Source organism: Puntigrus tetrazona, chromosome 21 (assembly GCF_018831695.1).
Source record: "Puntigrus tetrazona isolate hp1 chromosome 21, ASM1883169v1, whole genome shotgun sequence".
NCBI lineage: Eukaryota > Metazoa > Chordata > Actinopteri > Cypriniformes > Cyprinidae > Puntigrus > Puntigrus tetrazona.
In genome coordinates, this window is record NC_056719.1 from 17903523 (window position 1) to 17918522 (window position 15000).

A 15000-nucleotide genomic window follows, 5' to 3' on the forward strand; every position below is an offset into this window, starting at 1 on the left:
GCGTCGGTCCTGTGCACGGCCGACTCTTTTCGATAGCAAGGATTTTACAGCTTTATTCTCTGCATTAAGTGGACTCATTAATCTAGATGAAGAAACAGAGACAGACTCGATCTAGAAGAACAACGTCTCCAAAGCTACCTGCAAAGCTCTCTTTAAAAAACCCTGCTCAAGTGCACTAGTTGTTTTAATCGACTTTTAACAGTACTGTAGGTAGAGACGTTGTTCTCAGGATTTGGTCTGTTTCAGTTTGTTGTTTCTTCTTGCCATTCCAGACAAACTGAAAGATCAGACCAGACCTCAAAAATACTCGCTGGATTATTACAATTAATGGCAAATGAATGAATGTAAAACCGATATTTCCTATTGAAACAGTTAAGATAGAAATAACTACATGTAAAATATTAAAATAAGACAGAAATGAGTTCAAGTAGCATTCTCAAACAATCACATCCAAAATAAAAGTACTGTATGTGTGTGCATTCAAATAGGAAGGGTTTAACAAAATCATGTTTTTTTTTATTGTGCCTTCCAATTAATTTCAATTAAGTTATGTTGATTAGTTAAAAAATAAATGAATAAATACTGTTCACAATAAAACACAATAAAAGTGATCTCCACGTTATCTTCTGAAGTTACCTATCTTTAATCTATCTACCTAGCGTTTGTGCTTCGTAGACGTCATCAAAAATACACACAGTACACACTCATAATGCAAACAATACCTCGACATCGACAGAGCTAGTTAAAATCCTTCTTTATCTGGCGAAAACACTAATCCTTTCGGCTCAAAGATGACTCAAAGCCAGACTCACCCGTAAAGAGATGGTGCCCAGGTCTTTGTTGACGGACATATCCCCCGACAGGTTCAGGCTGATGTCCATGTTCTCGCTCGTCACATCCGAGAGTCGTTTCGACAGCCTGCCGTTGGATAACCTCTCGCCGTCCTCGGCAGCCAGAGAGAGCGGTGCGCTCGCCGCCAGACGCGCGCTTGCTCGGCTCTCTGGACTCGGCGCGGTCCAGAACCACGCGCTGGCTGGGCATCTCCCTCACGCCGCGAGCTTCTTCCTTCTCCGGTTCCTCCGGTTTCTCCGGGGGCTGCTCCGCGGCGTCCGAGGAAGACTCCGATGACTCCGAAGGTTCTGCCGTCCTCAGAGGAGGAAGCTCTGGTTCCGAGACCTTGGGGTCCTCTTCGTGGGTGGGGGTGCTTTTCCCGTCCTCGATGCCCGAGTCGGAGCTGGAGGTCTTGCCTGACGCCTCGCTCTCGGGTTTGTCGTGGTCCTCTTCTGGGAACTTGTCGCTGAGATCGTCCTGCTCTTTCGGAGGAGCTTCGGTGGACTCGGGGGTCCTGGGCTCCTCCTCGAGCTCCATCGGAGCTTCGTTGTGGTGATGGTCGCCATATAAACTGGTCTCGCTGGTTTCTGAAGGGTCTTTGATGGGCGCCTAGAAAGAACACAGACGGAGGGCGGCTTATGCGACAATGAAATAGAAAAAATTCATCTGGATAATATAAAATAACTTTTTTTTAACCAAAAATGCAGCTGTCAAATTGAAGAATAGGCTAACAACTTATCTTCCATCTTTATTTGACCTATAGCTCTCTAGAAATCAAGCACTCTTTAGTCCAATTCTATTTTTAGAACCTTTTTTTTATGCGCATGTCCCTTTTAGACTTGAACTCTATTAATTTATTAACTGCTTGTTTTCTTTCAAAAATCAAACTAACACTAGCTAATATTTTTGTTTTCTTTTTATTAAATCCAATTTACCATTAACAATTTAACTGCTTTTTACCGTAGCGCATTCAGGTTTTTTACCGTTAATATCACAGGCACTTTTTACAGTGTAGATCTTTTTATTTTTATCACTAAATAATCCAAATTGCAAGAAAAATGCGTTCTGCATTAAACTAACACACTTGGGTCCAAGTGTCTGAATAATATTTGATACCAAATTTGACTGATATTCCACTCTATGAAGACTTCACATTTCACTTTATTTTGCTATCCTTACTTGTAACTGTAGTGTCCAGCACCCACTAGCATAAAAACATCAGAAATATATCTGGTGTCTGATTAGTTTGACTGTATATTCTGTGGGGTTTCTTGTGAAGTAGTGCATCTGTCACACTTGGAGGCCAAGCTTCACAGGTTCGTCAGAGTAAACCGGCAGCACTACGGCTGAACAGCCTTGTACTAAAACCGACTGAGAAAACACACGGAGATGATGAAGTGCTGTTAATAAAGCCGCTAACGCTGGCCACAGGCCAGATACTGTCACCAAACTCACACACAGCTGCAGGCCTTCACCCTTAGAGCCGCTTCCTCGACAGAAACGAGGAACCGATTGTCCTGTGCTTTATTTAACTCCAAAGAAATGTGGACGGCGTGTCTTTTGTCTCATTTTACACTTGAAGGCCAGATGAGAAGCAGAGGAGGAAGCGTATTAAAGGTTATTTTGTGCCATGTCAACACTAGAAGAGGTCTTTAAATGGAGACGCTAATGTGAAAGTTGGGCGGGGCACAAATCCTGTCTGATTACGCGAGAGCGGAAGAGACCTCACTAACACATTGTGATATAATAGGACATTATAATGGTACGTCAGGGGTGTAGTGGCGCCTGATGCCCTTGAGACTAGAGGGTAGTGTTGCCAAATCCTTGTTTTTAGAGCAGGAATTGGGCTACTTGTACACCGTTGACGCGGATTGTTTATTAGCTTTGGATAAAAACCACCCGAAGCACTGTTTGGACCGAAGGGATGGAGAGGAAGACCATGGGGAAAGAAGGCATTAAGGCTAGTTTTGGGTTGCAATCGGGTTGGTTTTGTTTTTGCAGACCTGGCAACCCTGCGAAAGGGCTTCTGCAAGGTAAATGTAAGACTGTAGACCTTTTAAAGGTCGAGTAAAGACACTTTAAGGGATAAGCTGAAGTGAACATAATGGGAATATAATTTGTTCTCAATATATCAATGTTTTCTTAATAAAAAATGACTGGCGAGCATGCAATGAGTTGTATTAGCAACACTTTAAAGTTTGAAAATTAGTGCTGTCAAACTATTAATCATGATTGATCACATACAGTATGTGTTTACTGTGTTTTTTGCTTTTTAAAAAGCGTCTGCCAAAAGGCATGAATGTAAAACACCTCTTTCTGCCAAAATTCTGTTTGTCCTCTGTGTCTTCGTCTTGTTTTCCAGCTCAATTGTCTGAAGACTCTTAATTAAACACACATTTACTTGAGAAGAAAAACGACATAAGTTCCCTTTTCTAAGAAATCGATCAAAATGAAGCGAGTTTATGATTTAAAAGAACAACTATCTGCCGATAGGGTCAGAAATAAATACTTTTTTAAACCCCTTTGACAGAGATGTTCTTGTATTTGGCATCAACTATGTTGATGTAGGCATATTTCGATTTTTGTATTAGTAAACCAAAAAAAAAACCACAGAGGAGGATATTTTAACAGTGCATTTAGTGCCATGATGACTAAGAATCGAACTTTTTGCTGCAATGAAACACCTTTTTTAGGGCATTATTTTGTGAATTAAGACTGTAAAGGCTTTTTTTTCCCCAGACCTTATTTTTATATGAAGCGAAACACTGGCTTAAGGCCATTTAATGTCTAATCTCGGATAGGGTTCAGTTTTGGGGTGTTGTTTCCATCCGCAGCATGCATTTTGAGAAGAAAGGATGGCGAATACGAAAAAAAAAACGCATATGAAAATGTCTAACTGTGATTAATTAATCGATGCATTGCATCATGGGATACCTCATTCCCTGCTCTGGTGCATACATCCATTTCATCAATAATCAACCAGGTATTTTGTCTACAAAAATGTGCTTACATATACACTGTTAGGTAACCAAAATGAGCGCACATCTGCATAATTCATTGAGTTCTGAACATGTCGTGCTGCTTGTGCCTTTTCATAGGAACTTTCCATACAGTAACAATTAGAGCTGTCGAGGCGCTAAACAGATGCGTCTCTCTTTATGCCCTGAGCACTTTTCCATGAGCAGCGCACTATTTGTGCTCTCTATCAGCACGTGCTGTATCTACTGAGAGAGAAAGAGAGGCGTACAGGTGAGAGGTCAGCAGGGTCCTCGTCTTCTGCTTCTTCTTGATTGTCCTCGATCTCCTCCATCACCTCGGCTTTGGCCTCGGCCACCAGCTCTCTCAGCGGACGGTTGGTCTTCACCGAACTGACGAAAGGATGCTGTGAAGCGGAACACGCGTCAAAAGATTATTTAGAATGCAGTACAAGAACAGCATGTGCAAGAAATAACACGAGCTGGAGAACCGAGAGATTCATTCGTTTGGTCTGAATTGTTGCTTTCGCGAAAACTAATCAAACCATTAACAGATAAACATTTTTATGTTGCTTTTCAATGTTTACAAAAGAAATGCAATCAAATACAATTGTCATAGCAAGAAATTTGGTTTGGTTATATATATATTTAACATATACATATTTTATAAAAATGTTATTGGACTTGAAACACACTTGCGATCAGCAGAACTGGCAGTTCGTTAAAAAAAACAAAAAACGAAAAGTTGTTCTTGAGAGAGTCTGGGGTTTAATTAGGAGAAGAGCTGAGTTAGATGAAGGTGGGGAGGTGCTCAGGTACTGGACTGTGAAAGCACAAGTGTAATGAAGAGAAACGCTGCTCTCATCTATTATTCAGCTGAGTTGCACCTTGTTTAATTGAAGCGTCCCAGCTGCCGGGCGTATGTGAAGGAGAGTCAAGCGTTAAAACCTACAGCCAGCAATATCATTTACCCCACAGCCAACGATCCCCCCTTCACATAACATACATCCTAAACCTCTAACAAATAGCCTGGATGACCGATAACACCGACACTGTGTGAAAGTCGTCTTTGTGGAACACACCCATGATGCCCTCAATGCAGTTTTAGGTGCGTTTACGTCCATCCTTGGTTTCAAGGGTCAGATTTAAACTTCAGTCTAGGCCTATAAAGACTTGCAATGATATATGAACTCTGCACAGAGAAGAAGAAGCGTGTACCAAATATCAGCCCAATAAACACCTGTCTTCCAGGCCGCTTTGCGTGCAGCGGAGCGTTAAATGAATATGTAATGTGAAACGCCCAGAAGAGAGAGTGAGATGCTTTACATTCAGAAGCTGCTCCGCAGATGTCCAGAGTTCACTTCTGACACACGTCCACAGCAAGAGAACATACCGGTCAAACATCATTTATAGTTCGTGTAGAAATGACAAATAAAATACTAATGCAATAGTAATAATAATAAACAAACTAAAAGAAGAAGAATTGCAAAATGCCAATTTGGCATCAAATTAAATGCATATTAAATGCAATTTTAGTGTGTACTTGTTTCAAAAAGAAAAAAAATCGAAATATGTGTTTAATAATGTTCCATCGTTATTCAGAGGAATGGATTTATTCATGCAAAAATCTAAAAATCGACTTATTTTGACCCGTGCATGAGAAAAAAAAGCCATCACACTAAACTGTATTATTTAAAGTTTTTGTTAGGGCTTTACTGTGAGCCTTTAAATGATTTCTTACTGTTACAATGAATAACATTTTAGTGGATGTTTTCTAAGAAGGAGGAAAAAAAACGCATTTAAACATTCATCTCTGATCCATAACGTAACATTTAATAAATGTACTACTAATAAACATAAAAACTCCACACGGGAATCTGGCCCTTAAACCAACACATCTACTGCACGTGATCTTCTTAAGCGCTCGGTTCGGCGGAAAGGGTGGAGGAGGAGAAATATCCTAAAGGGAGAATGCAAATGGCTGTAATTCCCTTCATCCGGGAAGCCCTGATGAGATGTTGTGGGCTTTTCTTCCTTGGCAGGGAGCACCGCAGTCTCTGTTAATCTACACGAGAGCAGCGGCAGAACACAAGGGAAGCGTGAGGACGGTCCTTACTTCTAGAAGCTGAGCGGCCGTCGGCCTCGTCTCAGGGTTTCTGTCCAAAGCTTTTTTCAGGAAATCCTTAAATTCCATCGACCTAAAACACACAAATGCATTAAACGAGGGGGGGGTGCGGTACATTCAACAGCCAGTCATATTACAGAAACGTTAAAAGCCATAAATCTGAGAAGCCGCCCCATCTTTGGAAGGAATCTCGGGCCCCTGGAGTCTGTGGCTTACCACTTGGCCGGCTGCTCGAGGGTGGGCGGCTCGGACTTGGCGATTTTCAGCAGGACCCTCATGGGGTTGAGCTCGTGATGGGGCGGCTCTATCTGAGCCAGCTCGATCAGCGTGATGCCCAAGGACCAGATGTCAGCCTTGTAGTCGTACGGAGCGTCCTTCATGGTCTCGCACATCACCACCTCCGGAGCCATCCTGAACACACACACGACACCTCAGACCCAGACCAAACGACTCAGAGACATTCCCAGAAAGGAAACAAGTACTTGTAATTGGATTACAGTTACTTTTATATGGGTCACCTATTATTTACACAATGCCAGTAAATATTCATAGTTCACTAGTTCTGCTCAGTTTCTTAATAAACCTACAACTTATAGATAAGGACTACTCTCTCACACACACACACACACACACACACACACACACACATATATATATATATATATATACACACACACACACATATATATATATACACACACATATATATATATATATATATATATATATATATATATATATATATATACACACACACACACACACACACACACACACACACACACACACACACACACACACACACACACACACACACACACACACACACACACACACACATATACACACACACACATACACACACACACATATATATATATGCAAGACACACACACACACACACAAATGTGTTCAATCGATCATCACTTCCTCTTTACTTCTAGTTACAGCACAAAATAAACATGACTGAACATCTGAAGATGTCAAAACGTCTTTTTAAAATTAAATAATAAATACAACCACCACCTAAATGTTTATATTTAAACAACAAACTGGAATAGTTATACAACTAAAAACTGCCTCATGTGCAATTAAAATAATTATAATTACCTTGATTATTACATACTTTCGTTATTAAAATAAACCTTATGCTTGTTTTCAATCATACGTGAAAATCTGGTGCAAAATTTATTTTATTATTATTTCGCTTAAAAGTCTATTTGTTCTCATACATCTTGTTTTTCACTAATATGTAACTAATTAATAACTCTAATTACTCACGAGCGGTCATGTGACTGCTCTAAATTTTAAATGACGCTCTAAACAGATCAAGCTTCTGTTTAGCCTGAAGGATCCTGACAGGACACGCCTGATTTATAGCACTTACCAATATGGAGTCCCGATAAAAGAGTCTCGTCGCTGAAGAGTTTTGCTGTTTTTTGCAGAAACTCCAAAATCCGCTGTAACAAAAAGCGAAATGTTGTTTTAATATTTGGTCCCAGTTTCAGAAATGTCACGCCGTTATCTGACTCTGAATGATTACTTCTCTTCTGCTCAGCAAAGCTGCTATTTAATATCAGTAAAATTAATACAGTTTTCCATGTATATATATAGATATATGTCTATATATAGACATATACATATATACACATATATATATACACATGCATATATACAAACATATATACAAACATATATACATACATATACACATATATATACATTCATATATATATGAATTTTGAGCATCATTACTTCAGTGTCGCATGATCCTACAGAAATCATTTAATGAGCTGCTCAAGAAACATTCTAGATATTTTTGCTCTCAGTTATGGACAGGTTCGAGTATCAGAAAGCACTAAAAGCCTGATACTTTAGTATCTTTTGGACTGGCGTTCTGAACTCCCATGAACCAGAACACAATGAAGCCACATTCAATCACTAAACCCAGCGAGATCTGAGCAGAGAGGTGTAATGGAATATTATAAGTCAGCTCTTGGCAAACCGTGGTACTTTACGACACAACCTTCAATACAAGGTTTCAAGGAAATGTGTGTGTGTGTGTGTGTGTGTGTGTGTGTGTGTGTGTGTAAGGGTGTGAGAGAGGTCAAAAGAATTAGTAAGAGAGTAGGAGAGTCTTTTGCTCGGTTACAAATCCTAACTAGACAGTATTTTAAGGCACCAGAGGCTCACGCCTGATCACTTTAATAAGTCCTCGCTGAATGAAAGCATTATTCGAATAATGCTGATTACGACTAATTAGAAGCATATTATGGCATCCACAAAAATATGAAGCAGCCATTTATTAACACTCATAATAATTAAAAATGTTTTTGAGCATCAAATCAGAATATTAGAACCATCATTTGACACAAACACCTCAAAAAATGATTTTCTAGCATAGATTTTTTGTCTTGTTTTCAGCAAAAATTCTTGAATCAAGAAGGAATTTATAGAGGAGCAAAATTATTGTCTTGCTTTCAGAAAAAACAAGCCCAAATGAAGTACATTTTGCTTGAAATAAGAAAAATAATCTTGTTTTCTGTTTGCAATTAGATTATTTTGCTCATTCTAAGTAAAAACAGTGTTTGCAGTGAAAGCCTGGAACAATGATGCTGAAAATTCAGCTTTGCGTCACAGTAAGAAAAAATACACTTTTAAATACTTTTAGGTAGAAAAGATCTGCAATAATTGTATTTTTAGTGTAGATTTTGTGTATTTTAGGTCATAATAAAAATAAAATAAAATAATAAAAATTTAATAAAATATAAAAATTTTATAAAATTTAAATAAAAAAACTTTAAATTTAATTTAATGAAAAAACTAAAAATAAAATAATCTTAGTACAGAATTCCTGCTTTTTGCAGACTGTTCCAATTCAGTCTGGACGATCCCTTAGAAGGCATCAAGTCTGCTTACTATGTTCTAGGACAGAATTATTGACCTTCATCAAATTAGAATGCATTTGTGTGCTTGAGAAAAAAAAAAAAAGACTAATTACACCAAATATATGGCGTTTGTCCAGAAGAAAAAAGCAGCACAAATCACCTCGTTTAATTTCACGATCATGGTTTTAAAGCGCCTCGACTGACTGGTTGGTTCACATACGAACCTAGCTTGATGTCTCCGTCCAGCGTGAGCAGAATGTTTCCAGCCTTCAGGTCTCTGTGGATGATCTTCATACTGTGGAGATACTGAAGAGCCTCCAGCATCTGTTTACAGATCACCCGGATCTGAGGCTCTTCAAGACCCTGTCCAGCTCTGACAGACAAAAACAAGAACATCTTCAGACTAGTGGGGAAAAAACCCACAACAAAACATAATATTAATATTAATAACAATAACAATAACAATAATAATAATAATAGTTGTTGTTGTTGTTATTGATAAATATATAATGCAATCATTAATTTTTTTATTGTGAAATACCTGTTATTTACAATTATCTATATATTTAAATAAAATATTTGAATATGATTACTATATTTTATTTTTGTGTGTATATATATATATATATATATATATATATATATAGTAAAAATATTAAATACTAAAATATTTGTGTTAATTGTTCCACTCTTTTAATCTATTATTTTATTTAATATTAATATTAACATTATTAATAATAGTTTCTTAAATGTATTAGCTGAATTACTTGAAATTAGATGTCATACATATGTGACTTGTTTTACTTTTTATTTTTATGAATTAATTAATTCAATCTCAATTTTCAAAAGTGTTTATGCATGTATTTGTTATCGATAATTGTTTTTTAGTTTTTGTTCTTAAAGTGTTGTTCAAGGGTATTGGAAGGAAAGAAAATAATAATATAATGTATATTTTGGTATTAAATGTATTTTTGAAGGAACACACAAGCATGCCTATTCAATAAACTGAAGTTTGAACAGCGGGTGCAACCAAAGGCAACGAACTTTAAGTGACCTTGACCAGCTCGTTCATAAAACATCCAAAATAATGCAATATCCTGTTTAAACTTCAGGGGAAGATGGGTTTGCCTCCTCACCCGTGAGCTAATAACCAAGATCATGAAGAGGAAGAGAGATACAGGTCTTACCTAACATAGTGGCATCGACGGCACCTCCGGGGCAAAACTCGATCATTATCTGTGAGGAAATGAGGTATAACGCTTTAGTTCAGACACAGAAGAGAGTGGTTTCATGTAAACAGGAAAAGGTGGTGCAGTGTATGAGAACAGATCTCAGATCAAAGACGGGCTGATGCAGTTTATTTGAGAAGTAGAGGAATAAATTCATGAGGTTTTGGGATCAGAAAGTGTTTTTTTGTTTTTTTTTTAAGAAGCCTCTTTTGTTCGTTAAGGCTCATGTATATTTTGAAATATTATTACAATTTAAAATAAAGGTTTTCTATTTCAAAAAACTTTGAAATTTAATTTATTTCTTGGATGCAACGCTGAATTTTCAGCATCATTATGAAAGAGACTCAAACAAGACGCTGACATACATGCATGGTCAAAAAGCACTTTTATTGTCTTTGTTGAATTACTTTTGACCTTATTCATTTAACGGCTCCCGAACGATTCCTTCAAACTCCTCTGGCCATTGGTTGAATTCATTTAAAACTCTCCAAAAGCAGCACCTAGTGCCAAAGAATGAATCGGATTCTCCTTCAGACCAACACGAAAACGACTGTTCTTCGGAGAGACATTGACTTTATATCAATAATAGGGGCATTTAAGACAATACAGTCAAATCTAATCAAATCGCTGCTATTTCTATGCTTCCTCACTGGATGTGCATGCATTTCTACACTGTGCTGATGTTTTAGTTTTTGTTCCTCCTTTTGATCACATTTACAGATTGCGTAATTAAGATTAAGAAAGATTAAAGAAAAACAAACAAAAAAAAAAAAGTGTATATATATATATATATATAAAATAAATATATAAATATATACAAATAAATATATATATATATATATATAAATACATATATATATATATATATATATATATATATATATATATATATATATATATATAAATATAAAAATATAAATAAATAAATAAATATAAACATATACATATATATATAAAAACAACAACAGTCATTTGTTGTGAATCCTTACAATCTCAAATCGTTTTGTTTTTGCAAATTCCTGAGTCATTAGACAATTTCACAGCATTTTCTCAAAGCTCTCTCCAGATCAATTTGACGTGAGCCAAGTAAACCTACACCTAACATCACCGGCCAAATCTTTACTCGCAGCCATCTGGCTGTCACTGATATGATTTAAAAAGTTCTGCAAACCTGCCCAAACGCTTCCAGTAAGTTCCATCAAAATGCACAAACTGTCCATCAATCTACCTCAACCTACTGTAAGAAGAGTCTTTAGGCTGCATGCTCACGTTTCAGGTCCCAAATAGTCAAATACTTGAATATTCAATCTGTAATTATTCATTTAATTGCTTTGCTCAATGATAAATCCTAAGCATGCAAACGAAAGGTCCGTTATAAATGAAGTCACTGGGTGGCGCTGTGGAGCACGTAATCGTATTCGATCACAGAACGTCGTCGTCTGTCTTCCGAGGCTCAGAATTACTTCACACTAAAAAGGTTTTACAAAATGGTGCTACCTTTGATTAAACTGCATAGGATGTTGCGTGCATACGACACGAAATTCGTCGCCATGCACGCGATACGCAGTGGGTAGGATTAAGGTTGTGGGGTAGATGTGAAATTTCGTATCATATGCAAGCGAAAACTACGTCGTATCACATGCACGCCAAAGTACATTTTTACATTTTCAATAATCTTATCAAAATACCGTTTCGTAAGATCATTCAGCAAGTCATTTTTGGCATATAAACAGCTCAACAAATCGAAATTACCGACACGCACTTTCATGGCTTCGGTTTAAGAGACACGGTCTAATCATAAAACATCTTTCTCGTTAAAAGTCATTTCAAGAATCGAATATTCGTTTTTATAAACCCCAATATCAAAATACGATATTTTGGGGAAAATGGCCGTCCCTAGTCACTATGCATGCATACTACACAAAACGACTCAATACAAAAAAAATACAAGGCGGCACAAAAAAGCAGTCCATGTGACTTTTGTGCTAAATATAATCTACACTCTTTAATGTTTTGCGCTGTATATAACTCTCCTGGAGTCACACGATTACAACGTATGAGGAAGAGGCCTAATTTGTGGGTCATTCTTCAAATTCGTATTGCGGGTTTAGAGCGACGTGATTAATGATAACAGTATCTTCATTTCTGGCTGAACTGCTCCTTTAGGAATGTACACGGTTAGAGAGATTAGTTTGTAATGACCTAAAGCTCCCGAGCCAGAACGATCCACTGAAGGAAGCAGCGTCCCGTCGAAGCGTCCCCCTGCTCGACCCCCGTGGGCCGGTAAACACCGGCGTCTGTATATTTAGTGATGGAGGCGATAGCACAGCGACACACGGTTTCATGACCGCCTCCAAGATACATAAACCACATACCAAAGCAAAGAGACGTGGCAGGACTCCAACAAACCAACGCACAAGCCAATAAAACTGCTGCTTCCTGCGACACTCGACACATATCACAACAAAACTTGTTCAGACACCTTCGACATTTCTCAAATCATCATGCTTTAGAAAATGGTAATACGATACAGCAAGAGCTAAAACGGTGTGTCAGAACTAATTAATGCTTAATAATGTCAAACAACTTTGATTGAAAGATATGTAATGGATTATGACCCAAAAAAATTATCAAGCAGGTAAATTTTAAATGAACACAATTACATAATACCAGTTTATGTATTACCAAGTAATGCTTAATAGTGTTCATTCTGTAGAGTATAAAGGGTTGTATATATATGAATTGGTTGACATGTAGTTACAAAGTTACTTGTAGTAGACTCTAAAATCTAAATAATGTGTAATCTGGATTTAATACAAGCCATCGGATATCTAAATGTAACTTGATTTTGAAAAGTTAAAGCAAAAAAAAAAAAAAAAAAAAAATAATAATAATAATAATAATAATAATAATAATAATAATATATATATATATATATATATATATATATATATATATATATATATATATATATATATATATATATATATATATATATATATATACATACACACACACATTTACATTTAGTCATTTTGCAGTCATTGTATATATATATATATATATATATATATATATATATATGTGTGTGTGTGTGTGTGTGTGTGTGTGTGTGTGTGTGTGTGTGTGTGTGTGTGTGTGTGTGTGTGTTTATAACATATTCAATAAAATATTTAATAATATATAGATTTCAAATATTTGTAATAGATGTATAGAAGCATCTAAAACAATTAAATCTAACTATTATATTATATTCTATCTACATAAAAACATAAAATCAATAATTGCAATATATTTGATTGGTTTGTTTTTTTTGTTTTGACTGTATTTACACACACAGACAAACATGCAAACTAATAAACAGATTAATTCTTCTACATTCACTGGAGGGTTGGTTGCTAGGTGTGTTCGTTTGGGTCATCTGGTTGGTTTTTACGCGGTTACTAATTGACCTCTGGTTTCTAGATAATTGTCACTGAGTTTCATCCAATAACTCATGATTCATCGCTAAGCGTCATGCGAAACATTACACATGCACGCAAAAATCACGGCAAGAGCGAAATATACAAGTCTCCAGGACATACTGGTCTCTGGACCGGACTCAGGGTTCAAGCCCAAGAATGAAGTTTTCCCTTAAGAGACATGAATCTGTGCTCGCCCTCAACAAGGCAGACGTCACCGAATAAGTTGCCCGTCTTGTGATCATACTGTTATATAATCTATACAGGGTGTTTCCTGAGACCAGTCTCCAGTGTCTCCGTTACGGAGCACAAGCTGTTTGGGAAACGGGTGGATCTATGAACGAGCGCCGAACGCCAGCAAATGTATCCACGTCTACTGTGTGCTACAGAAAAGACTAACTTTCATTACTGAGACAACATCAGTCAAACAATACACACGTGACTGTAGAGCGCCAGCAATGATCCTGAGTAATAAATGTGTAACAATGACAAGAGGAAAAACTGTGTGCTTTCACAATGATTTTGAAATGATTTTATAATAACAGTAAATCAAGCTTCCAAATGTGGTGCAGTTTTTTTTTTTTTACTGACAAAAGTCCTGTATATTTCAGATAAACGACAAATTATGTGTTAAATGGTATGGTTTATTGATATGTGTTTTTCAGATTGAAAATATATTTCATTTAAACGGCAAATGCAAAATGTACGTGGAAAATACATATCACACATTAAAACTCATTGTGACAACATTAATACATTTATAATGAATTTAATTAATTGAAAATGTTACACACATATACACATACACATACACATACACATTACATATATATATATATATATATATATATATATATATATATATATATATATATATATATATATATATATATATATATATATATATATATATATATATATATATATATATATATATATATATATATATATATACACATACACATATATATATATATATATATATATATATATATATATATATATATATATATATATATATATATATATATAAAATTTGTAATTGATGTAACCTTCTAAAATCGTTTAATTTTAATGTGGATATTTTTAAATCTATATTTGTATACATTTTGTGCCATATGGGGTGTAATGATGATTTTTTTTTTTTTTTTTTTTTTTTGTTTACTTCAACTTCAGTCAAGTTACATTTAGATATTCAATCATAGAAAAGACGTATTCAAGTTATTGCTTGTATGAAATCCTTTTTATTTTAGACAGTCAACTAACTAGAAGTAACTTTAACTACATGTCAACTATATTTCAACTAACTGTCATTCATCAGCAGCTCCGTGTCTATAACTCTCAGACTAGTAGGTTTAGGGTTAGTAGAATAAGTTTCTGAAAGTCAGTATGTAGCATGTTGTGGAGTTAGAAGATATTAAACAGAGGGTCTGCTAATACTCTCGTGACTAAAGTGGACTACCAAAATAAAGTGTTACCTGAAATCCATTG

General features: G+C 36.1%; 1 protein-coding gene across 1 annotated transcript in view; it reads right to left on the reverse strand.

The window, feature by feature from the left end:
* Nucleotides 1-15000, reverse strand: part of LOC122326388 (serine/threonine-protein kinase 10-like) — a 39591-nt gene that overhangs the window by 12952 nt on the left and 11639 nt on the right. Inside the window, 9 exon segments of the mRNA XM_043221248.1 lie at nucleotides 813-977; nucleotides 979-1440; nucleotides 4079-4213; nucleotides 5923-6004; nucleotides 6148-6342; nucleotides 7319-7391; nucleotides 9044-9181; nucleotides 9184-9192; nucleotides 10007-10055. Of these exon segments, the coding sequence (XP_043077183.1) occupies nucleotides 813-977; nucleotides 979-1440; nucleotides 4079-4213; nucleotides 5923-6004; nucleotides 6148-6342; nucleotides 7319-7391; nucleotides 9044-9181; nucleotides 9184-9192; nucleotides 10007-10055 (1308 nt within the window).